The sequence below is a fragment of the Eretmochelys imbricata genome, chromosome 6 (genome assembly GCF_965152235.1).
Source record: "Eretmochelys imbricata isolate rEreImb1 chromosome 6, rEreImb1.hap1, whole genome shotgun sequence".
Taxonomy (NCBI): domain Eukaryota; kingdom Metazoa; phylum Chordata; order Testudines; family Cheloniidae; genus Eretmochelys; species Eretmochelys imbricata.
This window is the reverse complement of record NC_135577.1, coordinates 66,870,164-66,891,786: the sequence shown is the minus strand read 5'-3', so window position 1 is coordinate 66,891,786 and position 21,623 is coordinate 66,870,164. Positions and strand designations below refer to the sequence as shown.

Below are 21,623 nucleotides of genomic sequence, written 5' to 3'. Positions count from 1 at the left end.
AGCATCCTGCCTGTGGGGCCAGATGAATAGACATAAGATATGGGGGGATGGACAGAGCAGGGCACATAGGTCTGCTGGGGGTCACAGATTAGGGTTCAGAAGGGCTAGCGTGGGGCAGATTGGGCCGGGACACACTGGCTAGTGGGGTGACAGCTTTGAGCTAGGGGCTCAATGGGAGTGGATGTGCAGGGCCACATGAGGACTTGGGGTGGTGTCTGAGTGGGGGTGAAGGGAACATGGGGACGCGGGGGAGGAGAGGTGGCTAAGTGAAGGTGCAGGGACACATGAGGATGGGGGAGGAGGGGTGGCTGAGTGGGAGTGCAGACACACATGGGAATCGAGGGAGGAAGGATGCAGGGACACATGGGGACAGGGGCAGATATGCCTGACCAAATGGGAGAGGCTAGAGGTCAGCCAGGGTCTGCATGGGGGAGGTTCCTCTACTCCCTAACAATCCCTCCCCCCCATAAAAAAATCGTGTTCCATACCTCTTCCACCCCCAACAACACTCCTGGTTCACTCCCAGGATTTTTTCAAGCAATTACTCCCCTCCCTCAGCTCTTCGGTTACCTGTGACTCCCCTAAGCCTTTGCACTGCTTCTGAGGGGTGTGGGAAATAGGTTTCTCTATTGTAGTTTAAATGAATTATTACTCAAAGTTCTATATTAATATCCCTAGTAAGGAACCTATTTGTCAAAAAACATTTCCTGAATCTCTTTTGTTGTCTGTATTGTTACAGACACAGATGCTGACAGGTATTTTGAAACAAATTACCAAAATAACTGAAACTGGCCTGATTATATTGTGTTATTTTGACAAATAAAACATGCAGAATTTCAAAATATTGTGTGTAAAATTTTTAATTTTTTGGTGCCAAATTCCCCCAGGAGTAATGGAAGAAAGGAAGTAAATGGTCAGCTTAACTGTTTCTGCCAGCTTCCTGCTGGAGTGAAGAGGAGGAGAGAGGAGTCTCTCTTCAAATGTACTGGACTTGTGCCAGAGAAGATTAGGCTGGCATTATGCCAGCTGCTAAGGAAATTCGTGGGACCAACATTTCAGAAGCTCCCCCAACAGGAAAAGTCATCTGAGGATATGAAAAGAAGCTTTGGTTGGGGTGAAGCTTTGGTTGGGGTGAAAGCTAAGTCCCAGGCTCTTCTGGAGAGTGGATTGAAGAACTGAGTACTTTTCTTGAAGATTCAGCTGGATCCTGCTAGAGAGTGATTTTGAAGTTCAGATTGTGGGTGTGTCTGCTGGTTCAACAAAGGAACAGCTTGTTCAGTTCTCCAGACACATTTGGAGTCAGACAAACCTGTTTTATGGATTTAGTTAGTGACAGGGTTATCGTTTACAATTCAACAAACATATACAGGAAAGACAAACTAAAAATTAAGTGTTGGTTCTCAGTAAGTTTCGCATTGTCAGCCTTTAAAACCTGGGTAAACAACTCCTTTCTATTTTTTCAACTTGTATATAGCCCATTAAGTCTCACAAAAACCATCCATGTGAAGTAGGGATTAGAAGGGTTAAATTTGCAACAGTGGCACAGAAAAAAGAAAAAGCCATTTCCCATTGGTCACATAACAGGTCAATGTCAGAGCCAGGAGTAGAACTCAAGTCCTCTATGACCCATTCTCTACAAGAGTCATTATAATCAATATTACTGGTAGTTATGCACGTTAAGATGGGACACTCAAAATTAAAAATTTGTCTACTTGCTTTAATCACTGAGGGGGGGGTTAGGAAGGTTTTCTCCTCTTTTTCAGCATTGTACTATTGATAAGGCACTTTCGGGGAGTACTGAAGGCAGAAGAGGAGACTACTATTATTCATATTACCATAGCACCTAGTAGCCCTGGTCATGCACCAGGACCCCATTAAGCTAGGCTTTGTGCAAACAGAACAAAAAAAAGACTGTCCCTGTCCCAAAGTGCTTACAATCTAAGAATTAAGACAGATGGGGAGCACAAAGAAACAATGAGAGAATATTAGTCAGCATGATAGGCAGTGGTCTCAGCACACCAGCAGACTGTTAGTTTTTTTTGTAGGCTCCATGGAAGAAAGCAAGTTTTGAGGAGGGTTCTGAATGACGATAATGAATTAGTTTAGCTATTCCCAAGCATGATGGGCAGCATGGGAAAAAGAACAAAGGTGCTGGTTTGAAAATATAACGAGTGGGCAATGGAGGCTGGCATCATGGGCTGATTGGAGGTGGGAGTCAACATCTCACTAGCAAATGAGAGATGACAGGTAGGTTGGGGATAGGCTGTGAAGAGCCTTAAGAAAAGCAGCTTATGTTTGAGGTGATAGAGAAGGTGGAGCCAGCGAAGGGATGTAAAGAGATGGATGACCTGGTCAAAGTGAATGGCTAGGAAAATGATCTTTGAAGCAGCATTCTGAATGGATATGAGTGGGACAAGACTGCATTTGGTAAGGCTAGAGAGAAGTATGCTGCGGTAATTGAGATGTGAGTTAAGAACTTGAATGACAGTTTTAGGTGACTGGATAAAAAAGGCCATATTGGAGATGTTCTGAAAATAGAATCAGCAAGATTTAACCATAGCTTGCATGTCACTCTTCAAATGTCTTCAATAACATGTGATGACAGTTATTTAATCGTTCCATAGTTCTCATGAAGGAGACACTTAGCCAGACTACCAAAACTTCAAATAGAAATAATCTGCTCTGTGCCTTACTTGCAAACAGGTCATGTCCTTTCTATTTTTGGGTGATTTCCAAAGCTTTTCTCACTGCTACGGCTGAAACTTCCCTCTTTAAACATTAAATTATAAAGACAACCAATAATGTGGACTATTAAGCACTGTGATAAAATGTTTTGGATAAACAAATTAGGAACAGCTCAGATACTCAGTGTTGAACAATAGCTACTGAGCATGTGTGAATTAATGTACTGAATTATGATTGTCATAATCTACCTAAACTCCCACACTCCAATTCACTAAAAATTGCAAAACCTGAATTCAGAACAACCATCTGCGTACACAATATAAAAGTCTCCAAATATGATTGGATGCTATTTTCTTAGGAAGAGATGATGCTCCAATAGCGATAGTGTTATGATCAGTAGCAGAGGGGTAGCCGTGTTAGTCTGGATCTGTAAAAGTGGCAAAGAGACCTGTGGCACCTTAGAGACTAACAGAAGGTCTATAGTCTATAAGGTGTCACAGGACTCTTTGCCAGTGTTATGATAGTTAATTTAGAGAGCTCACAACTTAATCATAGAGGATTATATAATGTGGCACAGTGAATATGCCTCTGTCCCCCACCCTCTTTCTTAATTCTAAAACATCAAGGCCAAAATGGATGATTTGTGACAGATGCAGCTTAAGTTCAGGGAGTAGCAAATATTAATTTCAATGTTCTCATTTTTAAGAGAGCAAATTTGAATGTGCACATTACTTGGAGTTATACACTAGTTTTATTTTTATAGTGGCAATATGGTCTAATGATCCAAGCATACAATCAGGAATCAAAAACTCCTGAGTTTTAATTTCAGATTAGTTACTGACTTGCCATGTGAACTTGGAAAAGTAACTTTACCTTCTCTGCTTCAGTGTCCCCAAGAGCAAAATAGGGATAATGTTATACCAGACCCTTGCTAGAACGCACATCTTTATAATGCAAATTCGGATATAACGCGGTCGCGGCCATGGATCCCAAATTTAAGTACTGTACAGCACAATTTTGAGCATAGACGTGATAAAATGACCGCTGAGCACTCTCCTGTCGACTCCAGTACTCCACCAGAATGAGGAGCGCAAGTGCAGTCGACGGGAAAGCATCAGCTATTCACGTAGCTGAAGTTGCGTATCTTAGATTGACCCTGCACGGTACTGTAGACAAGCCCTAAGACAATTGCTGTAGGCCTAGAATGCCATACAGATGTAATGGAATAAAAATTTATAGGTAAAGTATTTATCTTTAGAAAGATGTCAAAAATGTTGGGCAAAAGGAAGGCTTACTTGATGCAGGAAAAATTGGATGCTATCGAACAACTTAGAAATGGTGAAACCCAGGTAAAGATTAGCAGCGACACTGGCATTAACGAGTCCACCTTTTGTGGATGGCTAAAGAATGCTGACAAGCTCAGAATTTACATTCATAACCTGGATGAAGAGCATGGCCTTCAAAGAAAACGAGCCCGTTTAGCAAATGATGCCGATCTTGATTCTGCGGTGTACCCGTGGTTTGTACAAGAACTGCAGAAAGGCATTCCGATCTCTAGTCCGCTTATAGCAAGCAGAAAAATTCAGCTGGGAACTTAATGGCGAATTCAGCAATTTTAAGGTGAGTTCGGGTTGGCTATGGCGATTTCAGAAAAGACACCAAATCTCTCAGAGTGCAGTTTTGGGAGAAAAATGCTCTGCTGATGCCGACACTATGCAGTCGTACCCAGCAAAGCTAGGGAAATTTTACAGGCAGAGGGTTACTCGGAGGAACCAGTTTACAATGCAGACGAAACAGGAATTTAGTATAAAATGTTGCTCGATAAAACCCTGTCAGAACAGATGAAGGTAAGAAAGAAGGATATAAACAGGCAAAAGATCGCCTTGCATTCACACAAAACAATAAAGTAACAGGCAAGCATAAATTAAAACCATTGTGCATTGGAAAGTCTCGCATGCCTTGGTGCTTTCATCACGTAAATATAAATTGCCTGCCATTTTCGTACAAGAAGTCCAAAAATTCCTGGACGACAAGAGAGATCTTTGAACAATGGTCCTTTACCAAATTTGTCCCTTTGTGCGAAAGCATTTGCGGGCAAAACCCTTAGAAGAAAAGGCCGTTCTTTTGCTAGACAACTGTCCAGCGCATCCTCTGGCCGAAAGACTCAGAACCCGTGACGATAAAGTACGCGTTGAATACTTACCTAAAAACATGACTTGCAAAATCCAGCCACTTGATCAAGGTGTTATCGCCATTTTTAAGCAGCACTATCGAAGGAACTTAGTACAAAAAATGATAAAAAGCAAGTTGTCTGTTACCGATTTTCTGAAGAAGTTGACTATAAAAGACTTCTTTTACATTGGCAGTGATTCCTGGAATTTATTACACGCTGAAACGATAAACTGCTGTTGGGACTGAGAGTCATTTGGTCACCCGCTCCTGGATTTACAGAGGAGGAAGTTGGAAGAACAGACATGGAGTGGAAGCAGGAGCTGTGCCAGCAACTGTCCAGGCTCAGGGTAACTGCTCTGCCACAAAATATTAAGTCCTGGATAAGAGGCGATGATGAAGCAGAAGAATTTTGTCCCGTTGCTGAAAGTCTAATAGATGACCAAATTCTTCAGGCAGTACGACTAAACAACATTCCAGAAGCTGAAGAATTGGCCTTTGCCGTGGAAGAAGAGGAGGAAGATGAAATGGACGTCGTTCCAACGTCAACTGTGACTGTAGCTGGCTCTGAGACTGCTTTGAGATGGTTTGAGAAGCAAGACGTTGAGCCTATAAAAATTATGCAGCTACATAGTCTTTTGCAGTTTGCTAAGTGGAAGCGGCACAGCAGCAAGAAGCAAAAGCAACTCACCAACTTTTTAAAGAAAAACTAGACTAGTTTATTGTAATGTCTACTTTAAATCTAATAAAGCAACACTTTTTTTCTCGTTTATTGTTTCCTTCAAAGTAGGAGTTTATTTTCTAAGATTTTCTATACTTTATGGGTGTGACATTTACTGTATACAATAATTTCATTTTAAAGCAGTCCCTGCTATAACATGGTACTTGGCATGAATCCCAAATCCCTCATTCTAGCGAGGGTCCGGTGTACTAGTTTACCTCACAAGGTTGTTTTTAGTACTACTTACATTCAAAGTTCTGTACAGAAATTAAAGTGTGAAATTCTAGTCCCATTGAAGTCAATGGCAAAAGTCACAATGACGTCAATAGGGGCAGGATTTCACCCTGAGGTAACAGAGAACTTTGATTATCTTTGAGAACTCATGGAGGACTGGTGACATTTCAGAGAACTGAAGAAGGGCAATCTTAGTACATATCTTTAAAAAGAGGAACAAAAAGTATCTGAGGAATTATAGACCAGCCACCCTTAATTTGATACCTGGAAAGATAGTGGAACAAATTATTAATCAATTTGGAAGAACCTAGAGGATAATAGACTGATAAATAATAGTCAACATGGATTTCTCAAGAGGAAATCATGCCAAATCAACCTACTTTCCTTCTTTGATCGGGTTACTGGTCTAGTGGAGAGAAGGGAAACAGTAGACATTATTTATCTTGATTTTAGTAAAGCTTTTGTCACAGTTCCATGTGACTTTCTCTTAAGGAAACTAAGGAATTGTGGGCTAGATGAAACGACTATAATGTGGGAGCTCTGTTGGAGGAGAAGGGGTCCTAAAAAGTAGCCAGCCAGTCAGGCAGCGGCACAGGAGCTAGCAAACAGAGCTGTAAACAGGGGAGTTTGTCTTGTGGTGCTTGCTTTTTTTTTTTTTTTTTTTTTTTTTTGCTGTGGGTGGTGGTGTTTTGGTGTGGTTTGTGTTTCCCAGATTAACAGGATTTAGGTGGGAGGGCTATGACAGATACAGAGGCAGCAGTGGGAGTGACCCATGTCGTGGAAGACACAATGAGGATGACTGGATGTGGAAGCTGTGGTATGTACGTGATCCTGGAGGGGGCACCTGGTAAGAGTTTTGTCTGTATGAAATGCCGTCTGATAGAGCTGATGGAGGAAAAGATCCGAGGTTTGGAGATGCAGGTGGAAAGTCTGGTTGAGTTTAGGAAGGGGTTTGAGCAGATTATGGAGCAAAGACATGAGGTATCTGAAGGGAAAAGCTCAGACTTGCAGATGGAAGCAGGACTGGGGAATTCTGAGGGGAGACTGGGTGAGGAGAGTGGTCAATGGAAGCACGTGACTAAAAGAACCAGGCAGAGGAAAAGACGGGCTAGTGAAGGAGAAATAGAGCTCAGGAACAGGTTTGCAGAGTTGGAAAATGAAGACGGGGCTCAGCAGGTAGTCACTGAAGGTGGAAGGGCAAGGAAGAAGAGAAGAACGGTTAGTCCTATAGGAAAAGGGGAAGAGTTAATGGAGATTACACCAAATATGAGCCCCAGGAGGATACAGGATGGGTTAAAGAGGATTACAAGGGAGAATAGGAATGGAAAGAACTTGCAGCCAGAGGGAGCAGGGGATAGACTGGAGAATAGCACTGTCACCAGGAAAAGGCAGGTCTATGTGATTGGGGACTCTTTACTGAGAAGAATAGATAGGCCTGTAACCAGAGCTGATCGAGAGCATTGGAGGATGTGCTGTCTTCCAGGTGCTAAGATACGGGATGTAGACCTGAGGTTGAAAAGGATTCTAAAGGGAGCAGGAAAGAATCCCCTGATTGTCCTTCATGTGGGAAGAAATGATACGGCTAGATTCTCGCTGGAAAGTATTAAGGGAGACTATGCTAGGCTGGGGAAGATGCTTGAGGAAATCGAGGCTCAGGTGATCTTTAGTGGGATTCTGCCTGTTCCTAGAGAAGGGCAACAAAGGTGTGACAACATTATGACTATCAACAGATGGCTTAGGCAGTGGTGCTATAAGGAGGGCTTTGGGATGTATGGCCACTGGGAAGCATTCATGGACAGAGGACAGTTCTCTCGGGATGGACTTCATCTGAGTAGTGAAGGAAATAGACTTCTAGGATGGAAGCTGGCACAACTGATTAAGAGAGCTTTAAACTAGGAATTTGGGGGAGATGGTTGGGAGATGTCCAGGTAATCTCCACGCCGGATTTTAGCATTGAGAGGAAAGAACACGAACTAAGAGAGGATACAGCCGTGGGTAGGAGGAAGGGCAGTGTAGATACCAGTCTAATAGGTTATACTGGCTGTAGAATGACCGTGCCTAATAGGGTAGAGAATGTGAGTGAGGCCAAACAGCAAAAATTAAGATGTTTGTACACCAATGCGAGGAGCCTAGGTAACAAAATGGAGGAACTTGAGCTACTGGTGCAGGAAGTGAAACCAGATATTATAAGGATAACAGAAACATGGTGGAATAGTAGCCATGACTGGACAATAGGTATTGAAGGGTATGTGCTGTTTAGGAAAGACCGAAATAAAGGTAAAGGTGGGGGAGTAGCATTGTATATCAAAGATGAGGTAGAATGTAAAGAAATAAGAAGCGATGAAATGGATAAGACTGGGTCTGTCTGGGCAAAACTTACACTGGGGAAGAAAACTATTAGAGCATCCCCTGGGATAGTGCTTGGGGTGTACTATAGACTGCTGGGATCTAATTTGGATATGGATAGAGCCCTTTTTAATGTTTTTAATAAAGTAAATACTAATGGAAACTGTGTGATCATGGGAGACTAACTTCCCAGATATAGACTGGAGGACGAGTGCTAGTAATAATAATAGGGCTCAGATTTTCCTAGATGCAATAGCTGATGGATTCTTTCATCAAATAGTTGCTGAACCAACTAGAGGGGATGCCATTTTAGATTTGGTTTTGGTGAATAGTGAGGACCTCATAGAAGAAATGGTTGTAGGGGATAATCTTGGCTCAAGTGAGCATGAGCTAATTCAGTTCAAACTGAATGGAAGGATTAACAAAAATAAATCTGCAACTAGGGTTTTTGATTTCAAAAGGGCTGACTTTCAAAAATTAAGGAAATTAGTTAGGGAAGTGGATTGGACTGAAGAATTTATGGATCTAAAGGTAGAGGAGGCCTGGGATTATTTTAAATTAAAGCTGCAGAAGCTATCAGAAGCCTGCATCCCAAGGATAATCTAGGCATGGCCTAATATCTAAACAAATACTTTGCCTCAGTCTTTAATAAGACTAAAGAGGATCTTAGGGATAATGGTAGCATGACAAATGGGAATGAGGATATGGAGGTAGACATTACCATATTTGAGGTAGAAGCGAAACTCAAACAGCTTAATGGGACTAAATCGGGGGGCCCAGATAATCTTCATCCAAGAATATTAAAGGAATTGGCACATGAAATTGCAAGCCCATTAGCAAGAATTTTTAATAAATCTGTAAACTCAGGGGTTGTACAGTATGATTGGAGAATTGCTAACATAGTTCCTATTTTTAAGAAAGGGAAAAAAGGTGATCTGGGTAATTAAAGGCCTGTTAGTTTGACATCTGTAGTATGCAAGGTCTTGGAAAGAATTTTGAAGGAGAAGGTAGTTAAGGACATTGAGGTCAATGGTAAATGGGACAAAATACAACATGGTTTTAAAAAAGGTAGATCATGCCAAACCAACCTGATCTCCTTCTTTGAGAAAGTAACAGATTTTTTAGCCAAAGGAAACGCAGTGGATCTAATTTACCTAGATTCCAGTACGGCATTTGATACCGTGCCACATGGGGAATTATTAGTTAAATTGGATAAGATGGGGATCAATAGGAAAATTGAAAGGTGGATAAGGAATTGGTTAAAGGGGAGACTACAACGGGTCCTACTGAAAGGTGAACTGTCAGGCTGGAGGGAGGTTACCAGTGGAGTTCCTCAAGGATCGGTTTTGGGACCAATCTTATTTAATCTTTTTATTACTGACCTCGGCACAAAAAGTGGGACTGTGCTAATAAAGTTTGTGGATGATACAAAGCTGGGAGGTATTGCCAATTTAGAGAAGGACAGGGATATCCTACAGGAGGATCTGGATGACCTTGTAAACTGGAGTAATAGTAATAGGATGAAATTTAATAGTGAGAAGTGTAAGGTCATGCATTTAGGGATTAATAACAAGAATTTTTGTTATAAACTGGAGGCGCATTACTTGGAAGTAACAGGAGGAAAAGGACCTTGGAGTATTGGTTGATCATAGGATGACTATGAGCCGCCAGTGTGATATGGCCGTGAAAAAAGCTAATGCGGTCTTGGGATGCATTAGTAAAGGTATTTCCAGTAGGGATAAGGAGGTTTTAGTACCGTTATACAAGGCACTGGTGAGACCTCACCTGGAATACTGTGTGAAGTTCTGGTCTCCCATGTTTAAGAAGGATGAATTCAAACTGGAACAGGTACAGAGAAGGGCTACTAGGATGATCCGAGGAATGGAAAACTTGTCTTATGAAAGGAGACTCAAGGAGCTTGGCTTGTTTAGCCTAACTAAAAGAAGGTTGAGGGAAGATATGATTGCTCTCTATAAATATATCAGAGGGATAAATACCGGAGAGGGAGAGGAATTATTTAAGCTCAGTACCAATGTGGACACAAGAACAAATGGATATAAACTGGCCACCAGGAAATTTAGACTAGAAATTAGACGAAGGTTTCTAACCATCAGAGGAGTGAAGTTTTGGAATAGCCTTCCAAGGGAAGCAGTGGGGGCAAAAGATCTATCTGGCTTTAAGCTTAAACTAGATACGTTTATGGAGGAGATGGTATGATGGGATAACATGGTTTTGGTAATACGCCCAATGGCCTGTAATAGGATATTAGATGGGGTGGGATCTGAGTTACCTAGGAAAGAATTTTCTGTAGTATCTGGCTGATGAATCTTGCCCATATGCTCAGGGTTTAGCTGATCGACATATTTGGGGTCGGGAAGGAATATTCCTCCAGGGCAGATTGGAAGAGGCCATGGAGGTTTTTCGCCTTCCTCTGTAGCATGGGGCACGGGTCACTTGCTGGAGGATTCTCTGCTCCTTGAAGTCTTTAAACTACGATTTGAGGACTTCAATAGCACAGATATAGGTGTGAGGTTTTTTACAGGAGTGGTGGGTGAAATTCTGTGGCCTGCATTGTGCAGGAGGTCAGACTAGATTATCATAATGGTCCCTTCTGACCTAAATATCTATGAACCCACTGAAAAAACATATTCAACAAGTATTCTAAATACTTCTCTATCAAAATAGGAGAACGTATCTAGTGGGGTCCCACAGGGGTCAATCGTGGGTCCAGTACTATTCATTAATTACTTGGATTATGAGGAGAAGATTTGTGGATGCCAACAGCTGGCAGGGGTTGCAAGGGTTTTGGAGGACAGGATTAACATTCAAAAGGACCTTGATAAAATTCAAAAGGACCTTGGAGAATTGGTCTGAAATCAACAAGACAAACTTCCCAAAGTACTATACTAAGGAAGAACAGATCAAATGCACAATTACAACATGTAAAATAACTGGCTAGGCAGCAGTATTGCAGAAAGGGATATGGGGGTTCTAGTGGATCACAAATTGAACATGAGCCACCAATGTGATGCAGTTACAAAACTGGCTAATACCTTGGGGTATTAACCAGCATGTCGTATGTAAGACATAGGAGGTAATTATTCCACTCTAGTCAACACTGGTGAGGCCTTAAACTAGCGTATTGTGTTCAGTTTTGGGTGCAACACTAAGAAAGATGTAGATAAATTCAAGAGTCTCCAGATGAGAACAACAAATGATAAAAGGTTCAGAAAACCTGACCAATGAGGACAGACAAAAAAAACTGGGCATATTTAGTCTTGAGAAAAAAAGCCTGGGTGGGGGTTACCTGATTATAGTCTTCATAATACATTAAGGGCTGCCTCATAGAGGACAGTGACCAATTGTCCTCCTGTCCACTGAAGGTAAGACAAATAGTAATCAGCTTAATCTGCAGCAAAGCTGAATTAGGTTAGATATTAGGAAAAAATCTCTAACTATAAGAATAGTTAAGCACTGGAATAAATTGCCAAGGGAGATTGTGGCATATCCATCATTGGAGGTTTTTAAGAACAACACCTCTCAAAGATGGTTTAAGGAATACTTGGTCCTGCCTCCGTGTGCGGGAATGGAATAGGTGACCTCATGAGGTCCCTTCCAGCACTACATTTCTATGACTATCTCCCAACACAAGTAGTTTTATATTCTACAGAAATAACACTTGGCTTTACCTGTGCAAAAGTATTCATATCAAAATACTCAGAATCCCATGTTAGCTGCAGTCTTCAGAAGGGGTTCCCGGGTAAGCAGACAAATAATCTCCACCATATGTGGATAATTTTGTGATTAGAAGTGGAATTATTTTATTATCTACATTCCCCTACGCATGAAAGGGCAATATTTTTACTCTGCTCAACTACATAACTCCCAAATACATATCTGAATCAAGTCTTACAAATGTAGCAGTAAGTTTTTCAGGAGCACAAGAAGTCAACATATTTCACTGTCTGTACTGACCTCAAAAGACCTACTCCAATTCCTAACCTTTTCCACATCCCTGATTCCTCATGTTCTTGATTTCAAAAAGCATTTTTAAAAGAAAAGAAAGTCTACATTTTTCAATCATGCCTTTTAACAAACTTAATGGTATTTTCTTCCCTAGAGAAATTTTATTTCAAGATTCTAAATAAGGTTATACAAGACCTTGAATTTACCTTTTAAACGAAACAAAATCAACATGGGGTGATCTCAAACTCTTGGTATCATATTCTAAATCAGATTCATCTGAAACCTATGCAATAATACATCTCTTTGCAACAATTTAAAGTTTTTGCAGGGATCAACAACTATTTAGTAAAATAAAATGAAATGTACAAAATGGATTGATATCACACGTAACTCAAGAGACCTAAAGGGCATATTGTTGCTTTTAAATTCAATCTGCAATGCACAACATAAGATGACCGATTCTATGAGATTAATTTAAACCACCTTGTGGAAGAAGGATGTGTACCACTTGTTTCACATCAGTAAAAACAATCCTTGATGTTAAGATTCTGGGCTTGTCTCTTCTCTACTTAAAACAGTTATTTTGCAATGCATTTTACAAATTTTTTTCTATGCAAGAGGTAAATAAATTATAATTTGGCTTATTTTACTAATATCTTATATAAAATAATATTCTGCATTCTTAACAGTTACATTACATGGCATTCCTTTTTAAGTGTTAGTTGCACTGCCAATTACTAAGGTTTTTTTGTTTGTTTGTTTTTTTACAGCTACCCACACAGATGTTGTAGGACAAAGGATATGACACCCACCAACCACATCTGGACCATTAAAGTTCTAAATTAATCAAAAAGCTAGTCTTTAGGTCGGCAGTCTACAAAGTGGGAAATTTTCAAAGGCACAGGTGTTAAGTCCTCAGCTCCCATTGGCAATCAATGAAAGTGAGAGGCCTGACTGTGCTTTGTACCTTCGAAAAAGCCACCCAAAACCATTAAAGAAAAGTTATTTAACAGTAATTGTGGCTCTTTGAATGGTTTCACCTCTATATGTTCACACTTGTGTGATGAACTCCCTGGCATTGCTGAGTTTCAGGAAACCACTAGAAAGCCAATTCCCATGAGGACTAGACTAGACTTGCAAGGCCAAATTTCAGCACCAAAAGGAGGAGACCATGCAGTCCAAAACTGCATCAGCTCTTTCTGCTAAACCCAGAATCATTAAGAGAGTAGAACTTGAAGGAAGAGGGACAGATGGGCTTCTAGGCTGCATATGCAGTGACAACAGTCTTTAAAAATAAAACAAGTGGTTTACCAGTGACTGTAGTTCTTTAAGAGTGTTTCCTCTGCATGGTCAAACTTGTAGGATAAGTGCATGTCAGACATGCAAACATGTACCTTCTGGTTAGTGAAATGCAGTGATGAAAGCCACCCTCACAAAAGATTTTCTGATGGCCAGTCTAAAACACGCTAGAGACCAGCCGATGCTCAACAAACCATCATCTGATGTTAATTACCTCACCAAACAGGCAAGTTTTTCCAAGAAATTAGTAGTGAGCCAATATCTGATCTCCATCAACACTTTAAGACTTCTATTAATTAGAACTGCAGAAAGCATAGAGAGTCAGTTTTGAAAATGTCCTTTTAAAATTGTCATTCTACTTCTTGTTTAAGGAAAAAAACCCTTGCAGAAGTAACATGCATTGCACTGAGTACAATGCACAGCAGTGAAGAATTCAGTACCTTGGGAGATTTTTCTCTTTTCAGTACAATAGCACCAAAAGAGCAGTTTTAAAAAAATGGGGGCTGGAATCCTTAAAATAAGAGTGATTAAATGGAACAACTTCCATTAAAGTTAATTTTTAAGGTTTAATCTTCTTTGACAATGTCCCTTCCACTTTGGCCAGAGAACCGTGTGAGAGAGTAAGTGAATGCACGTGCACAATTTTCATTTCACTGAGCTATGCAAAGTCTTAATTATGATCTATTGTGATGAAACAAATCCCCAACTAGCAAGAAAATTAATTTGAATTCAGATTTTACATGAGTAATGTCTAATAAAAAGTTAGCAGGCAAAATCAGAATTTTTTCCTTCAGTCACTGTTTACCTCATAACAGTAAACATTTAACAATTCAACATGGTGAGTTTAATTTTAAGAATTCCAAAAATACTGGAAGACTTGATGAAAAAGACAGTCATTTCAACTTCCAACATTGTGCAAATGCCCATTTGAACTAAAATACTGAAGTAAACTGCTGCTATACAAGACGAACAGATAATTTTGAAGTTCAATGCAGGTCTCCCAATTTAATTTTATAACACTGAAGAGTCTTTCTTATTCTTTAACTTGGGACTTACCCCTTGTTCATCCAGTTTCATAAGCTGCTCTGTGACTTTAGGAGTGTTGAAAGCCAACCTGAGGCAATGGATATTCAGCTCAGGAACTACGTGTTCAAGCACTTCTTTTAAGGGAAGTCCTCTGGCTGTGCAATGCTTGGAAGTTGAAGGGATAGCATCTTCCAGCACAGAGCCTCTTAAAGTCAGAAGCTAGAACACAGAAATAATAAATTATTTTGACATATTTGGGGAGGAAGTATCAACTATTGGCAAGAGCAGAGAACTGACTCAGGACTCCTGGGCCTATTCTTGACTTTGACACTGACTTGCTGTGACATCGAGGGCAAGTCAATCTTTCAGAATCCCAGTGTACCTATGAGTAAACAAGAACAATACTACCTCTCCAACTCTCAATAGTATTTGAGAGATTTAAGTAACTCATGTTGTATAAATAGATACAGATGTGCAGAATGTTATTAATTATACCAAATACTAGACATGATACTGCAAGTGCTTTATAATAGTCTCCAGAGGTCACATTTTGTATGAAATTAATACTTAGGGGAGAGACACAGAAGTTCACATTTCTCTTGTGAAAATCCAGGTAGCAGGTCAAATTTAAAATTGACCCCAGCATCATGAGAAGAAAGCAGACTTGTAAGGCTTTAGTATTAAGCAATGAGAACTGAGATAAACCTGAAAGATGAAATATTCAACGAGACAGACCTAATGAGAGCTGCAAGAACTTTACAAAACATGAGAATTTCATCTGCTTATGAGTTTCAGAAAATTCCAACTATGAGGTTGGCTAAAAGGGAATGATATTCATCAGATGTCCCACATAAATGTTTGAGGGCAAACTTTCCTGCATATACAGTGTGTGCGTGTATATATCTAGAGAGAGAGTATACAAATAAGCTCTAACTACATGAAGGTCTTTTATTCAAAAACAGAAAAAAAATTCTCTTTTAAACACAAAAATGACTGACAAATTTCCAAACAAAATATCAGTTTATAAATAAAATCCAGATTATATTAAAGCAAACAGTAATTTAGAACAGACATAGGTTTTTGTTATGAATGAAGCAAAGCACCAAAACATAAGCATCTTCTCCTCCCTCCTTCCCCTCAACAGCTTCACTTCAGAAGGAATCTGAGGACATGTCTACACAGGAACATGAAGGGAACACAACTAAAGTTAGGAAACCAATGTGTGTAAATTAAAGAAGAGGAGGAGGATTAAGTTACAGGTATTTTAGGCCACTTTAGTCCTGAAGAAAGCAAAGGGATGGGAGTAGGGCAGAGGAAGAGGGAAGAGAAGTTAACACAATTTAATTTATGCACATTGACTTTACATCTTTACTTGATTCGCCTTACCTTTCTTGAGTGTTCAATGTAGACAAGCCCTGAGTTTAAGCAACAAAGGTAGAGGGAATTTCCTGAGGATTAATAGCCAACCAGTAAGAGTTATGCACTTCAGGTATTAACCCCAGGCAATCATTAAATACCCCAGAAGTGCTATGTCCCAAAATAGTTGCTGTTATAAGCCAAATCTTTTATATGGAAAAATAATTCAAAAATACTGCCTAGTTAGGGTTTTATTTTGCTATTTGTCCTCCATATTGTGTGTTGGGTGCCACTATACATGTAGTATGCTATGAATTTGGATTTCATTGGACTCTGTCACAAAATTAATGCTCAGTATATTGGCCAATCAAGTTGCAACAATCTAGTCAGATTTACATGTAGCTTATAAAGCAATTTAGATTATTAATGTATTTTATTTGATTGATTTATTGGAAGCCAGTTATTTCTATGTGTGAAGAAATATATTTCTCCTTTAAATTGAGACCTATAGATGAACACATTGATGATCTTTAGTGTGCCATTATTTTACAATAGTTAATTATAACAGGAGTCCATTTGTACTTGTGTGTTTAAAGTATAGTATTTCTCAATTCAATGACCTACACTATGTGAAGTGGTTTGGTTGACCTAGTCCAATTTATATTTAACAGCGTTCAAGTCAAAAAATCACCAACAGATGGTACTAATTGATACCATTCATTGTAATTCGTAGAAGATTCTATGACAGATTGAAAGAGAAGAGAATAAATCCCTCTCTCATGCCTAGAGATGATCCCTCCAGTTCGGACTGAGGTATATTGGCTAGGCAAAGTGGGGCAGCGCATCCTGCACACCCATTCTGTAAATAAATACAGAACTTCAGTCTCCAGAGTGTTAACCCAGCACTTTTTCCCAGCATTAGAGTCAACTTAAAAAAAAAAACAATCAACCAAATCCACAACAGTTCTTAGAGAATGTTTTTTGTGTGTGTGCTGCTTACATTTGGGAACATGTAATGGGATTTATATGTTCACATGAAACTCAGACTGTGATATTGTATTGATCTGATATAGTATAAAAATGTAGAAAATATGGATTTAGTGATGATACTTTACTAGAAAAGGGCAGTAACTTAAAAAGAAACTATAAATGTAGAATTGTTTCTCTATTTACTGAGGGGGTTTTAGAGTAACAGCCGTGTTAGTCTGTATTCGCAAAAAGAAAAGGAGTACTTGTGGCACCTTAGAGACTAACCAATTTATTTGAGCATAAGCTTTCCGATGAAGTGAGCTATGAAAAGCTTATGCTCAAATAAATTGGTTAGTCTCTAAGGTGCCACAAGTACTCCTCTTCTTTTTGGGTGGGTTTTGTGCGCGCTTTCTATTTGGATCTTTCTTGTGTTAGTGCACATGAAAACAGCACAACAAACATAATGGACTTCAAGAAGGCAGACTTTAGGAAACACAGAGAATTGATAGGTAAGATCCCAGGGGAACCAAGTCTAAGACAGAAACATTCCGGAGAGTTGGCAGTTTTTTAGAGAGATATTGGAATAAGAGGAAACTACCCCCATGCATAGGAAAGATAGGAGGCATGGTAACAGACCACCTTAGCTTAACCAAAAGATGATTATAAACGAACACCACAAGCATGTTGGGGCAAAATTAGAAAGCCCAAGGCACAAAACAAGATTAAACTAGCTAGGGACATAAAGGATAACATGAAAACATTTTACAAATACATTAGAAGCAAGGGGAAGATGCCAGGACAGAGTAGGCCCATTACTCAGCGAGGAGGAAAAGACAACAACAGAAAATGTAACAAGGGCTGAAGTGTTATATTCCTTTTTGGTTTCTGTTTTCACCAAAAAGGTTAGCAGTGACTGGACAGCTATCATAGCAAACATCTAGGTAAACTGGGTAGGATCTGAGGCTAAAATAGGGGAAAAGCAAGCTAAGAATTACTTAGGCAAGTTAGATGTCTTCAAGTCAGCAGGGTCTAATAAAATACCTGGCTGAAGAGAACATACTATCTATCTATAAAAAGGAGAATATGGACAACCATGGAAATTTTAGACCAGTCACCTTAACTTTGGTACCTGGAAAGGTAATGGAGCAAATAATCAGTCAGTCAGTTTGTAAGCACCTGGAAGATATAAGGTGATAAGTAATAGTCAACATGAATTTGTCAAGAACAAATCATGTTATACCAACCTAATATCCCTTTTTACACAGGGTAACAAGCTTTGTGGCTACGCAGGAAGCAGTAGATGTGATATATCTTGATGTTAGTACTGTCTCACCCGACATTCTCATAAGCAAACTAGGGAAATATAGCCTAGCCAAACATACTATAAGGTTAGTGCACAACTAATGGGAAAACTGTACTCAGAGAGTAGTTATCAATGGTTCACAGCCAAGCTGGAAGGGCATATGAAGTGAGGTCCCGTAGGAATCAGTCCTGGGTCCGATTCTATTCAATATCTTCATAAATTATTTTGATAATGGCATACAGAGTACACTTAAAGTTTGTGCATGATACCATGCTGGGAGGGATTGCAAGCACTTTGGAGGACAGGATTAGAATTCAAAATGATCTTGAAAAACTGTAGAAATGGTCTGAAATAAATAAGATGAAATTCCATAAGGACAAATGCAAAGTACTCCACTTAGGAAGGAATAATCAATAGCACACATACAAAATGGGAAATGACAGCCTTGGAAGGAGTGCTGCAGTAAAGGATCTGAGGCTCATAGTAGATCACAAACTAAATATGAGTCATCAGTATAAAACTGTTGTAAAAAACTCATTCTGGGATATATTTGCAGTAGTTTTATAAGCAAGACACAAGAAGTAATTCTTCCATTCTACTCAGCACTGATAAGGCCTCAACTTGAATACTGTGTCCAGTTCTGGGCACCGTGCTTCAGGAAAGATGTGCACAAACTGGAAAAAGTCAAGGAAAGCAACAAAAACTATTAAAGGACTAGAAAACATGACCTATGAGGAAAGACTGAAAAAACTGGGTTTGTTTATTCTGGACAAGAGAAGACTGAGGGGGGACATGATAACAGTCTTCAAGTATGTAAAAGGTTGTTCTCATCCACTGAAGACAGGACAAGTAGTAATGGGTTTAAACTAGGGCAGTCGATTAATCGCAGTTAACTCACGCGATTAACTCAAAATTAATTGTGATTAATCGCACTGTTAAACAATAGAATACCAATTGAAATTTATTAAATATTTTGGATGTACTTCTACATTTTCAAATATTTCAATTGCATTATCTTCTGCAAATGTAAACAGAATTGTTTGTCTGAGTGATTGGCTGAACAAGAAGTAGGACTGATTAAATTTATAGGCTCTAAAGTTTTACTTTTTTTTTTTGAATGCAGGGTTTTTTGGTACATAATTCTACATTTGTAAGTCCAATTGTATGATAAAGAAATTACACTATAGTACTTGTATTGGTTGAATTTAAAAATACAGTACTATTTCTTTTGGTTTTTAAAGTGAAAAATATTTGTAATAAAAATAAATATAAAGTGAGCACTGTACACTTTGTATTCTGTGGTGTAAATGAAATTAATATATTTGAAAATGTAGAAAACATCCACAAATATTTAAATAAATAGTATTCTATTATTGTTTAACAGCATGATTAATTGCAATTAATTTTTTAACCACTTGACAGCCCTAGTTTAAACTGCAGCAAGGGAGATTTAGGTAGGACAGTAGGAAAAACTTCCTAACTGTAAGGGCAAATTAAGCACAGGAACAAATTACCTACGGAAGTTGTGGAATCTTTGTCATTAGAGGTTTATAAAAACAGAGTAGACAAACACCTGTCATGGATGGTCTAGATAATACTTAGTCCTGCCTCAGTGCAGGGGACTGGACTAGATGACCTATCAAGGTCCTTTCCAGTTCTGCATTTTGATGATTTATGATTCACTGAAGCCGAGGTTGGGATGCTAAGGTGAGAATACTTGCAAGCTTACCCATCTCGATTCTCAAAACACTACTTACAGACTTGAAGGAAGAATATGCAAAAGCTATTACGTAGTAATTTATGGTTACGACAAAACTGGACTAAATTTAAACCAGCAATAGAGTTAAAAAACTCATTTACCTAATTATTTATCCAGTAATAAGCCTATGCAAACTTTATTTTAATTTAGTACGGAAAACACAGTAGTTCTATTTTTTTTTACACGCATCCTTCCATTATCTTATTTACTCATCCAAAAGGACTACTATTCTGTTGCAAGATATGGGATGTCTTGCATAAACTAATAAAATAAGATTAAAAAAAATCCCTAAGTGTAAATTAGATATAAGAGACAAAAAAACCCACAACTTTTGCCAGTGGTACTCTAAGTTTAGCCTGAGGTGGTCTGCAAGGTGAACGCTAATCTTTATTTATCAGAGTTTGAGCTTTAAATAGGAAACAAAAGTCCTAGTTGTACACTGAACTGCATTTGAACTGAATACTTCAGACGAGATAAACTAAGTAATGTGACCATTTGAATGTTCTTGGAGAAGAAAGTTACATCATAGTTACCTTACATATAACGTTAACTGAAATTAATGGTGAGAAGGAAAGTTTCAATAGCTTTATAAGATGAGTGTAAATGTCAAGTAAGTTAAAGTTAGCAAGCTACACAGAAAGCAACAGCCTGAAAATCTATAATTGCTTTTACAACCTGTGCCATACCCTTGGGTGTGCCAAACAATTGTGTGTGCCTTTTTATAATAAAACTCAACAACAAATGGAACACACATCTTCAGACATAAGACAGCTTTAAAAAAGCATCTTCCCCTATTTGCCACTGACAAAATTCTCCCAAGAGTGAAACAATCCCTTTGTTGTAACAAAGTGTAATTTACAAGAGATTGGTCAGTTTCACTTCTGCTGCCCCAGCAGTTTGAACAAAAGGACTGGCACTAACCAGTGGTTTCAGATTTCATTTTGCTGCTCCAGAAATCTACCAATAGGAGGAAGAAATGATGAAACCAACACCTGTGTAAGTACAGACCATACCTCCTCACTCCCCCAGCAGAGACAGCATTCTTAGAAGCAGCTGAAGATTAGTAGTTTCTATTGCTTAAATTTACAGAGCAGGAGATTGAGATTGACAAAGAGTCTGGTCATCTTCACTCCAGCTAAAGGATAAGAACTGCAGCAATGAAGATAGCCACTCTTAAAATAAATGTGCCATAAACAGCAACAATGGTGGAGATGTAATCTGAATGTGAGAGGAAAAAGAAAAGGAAGAGAATGAAATTTCCCAGTTTGAAAGGAAGGATGAGTGGAATATCCATCGTTTCGTTCTGCTAGAAAAAAAGCAAAGAGGAAAAGAAACACTGTTCTTGCAGCAGCTGAGAGGGAGGGAGGAAGGGAGGGAATGAAAAGAAAGAAGAATCTGTGGGAAAGAGTCCAATCTATCAAACATCTACTATCCAGGAAAGATGGGACCAACAATAAAGCCCAGACTCAGCATCTGAAAAGAAGGCTAATTCTGTACACTGTCCCCATCTGCTTACCCCACCTCTCCTCCACATGTACACTAGTTAGCTGTTAAAAATACAATAGGCTTCTGAGACCAATGCACTGCCACCTAAAGTGTTAGGGTGTGGAATGTTCCATACTCTCTTACTTGCCTCTCACCATGATGTCCAGTAAATTTTTCAAGCCCTAACCAAAGTGACTTGCTCAAATATACTGTTTATTTGTGGGATGCTACTGTATAGTTCACTTTGTGATATATTTATCTTTATTCTACAAAATATAATTTATTATGGTTCTTGGTAAGGAGAT

The 21,623-nt window shown here is 39.1% G+C and overlaps 1 protein-coding gene across 3 annotated transcripts in view; it reads right to left on the bottom strand.

The window, feature by feature from the left end:
* Positions 1-21,623, bottom strand: part of SIPA1L1 (signal induced proliferation associated 1 like 1) — a 380,780-nt gene that overhangs the window by 106,509 nt on the left and 252,648 nt on the right. For all 3 annotated transcript variants that reach the window (XM_077818752.1, XM_077818751.1, XM_077818753.1), the window contains one exon: positions 14,477-14,665. In XM_077818752.1, the coding sequence (XP_077674878.1) occupies positions 14,477-14,665 (189 nt within the window). The remainder of the gene's footprint in view (positions 1-14,476; positions 14,666-21,623) is intronic.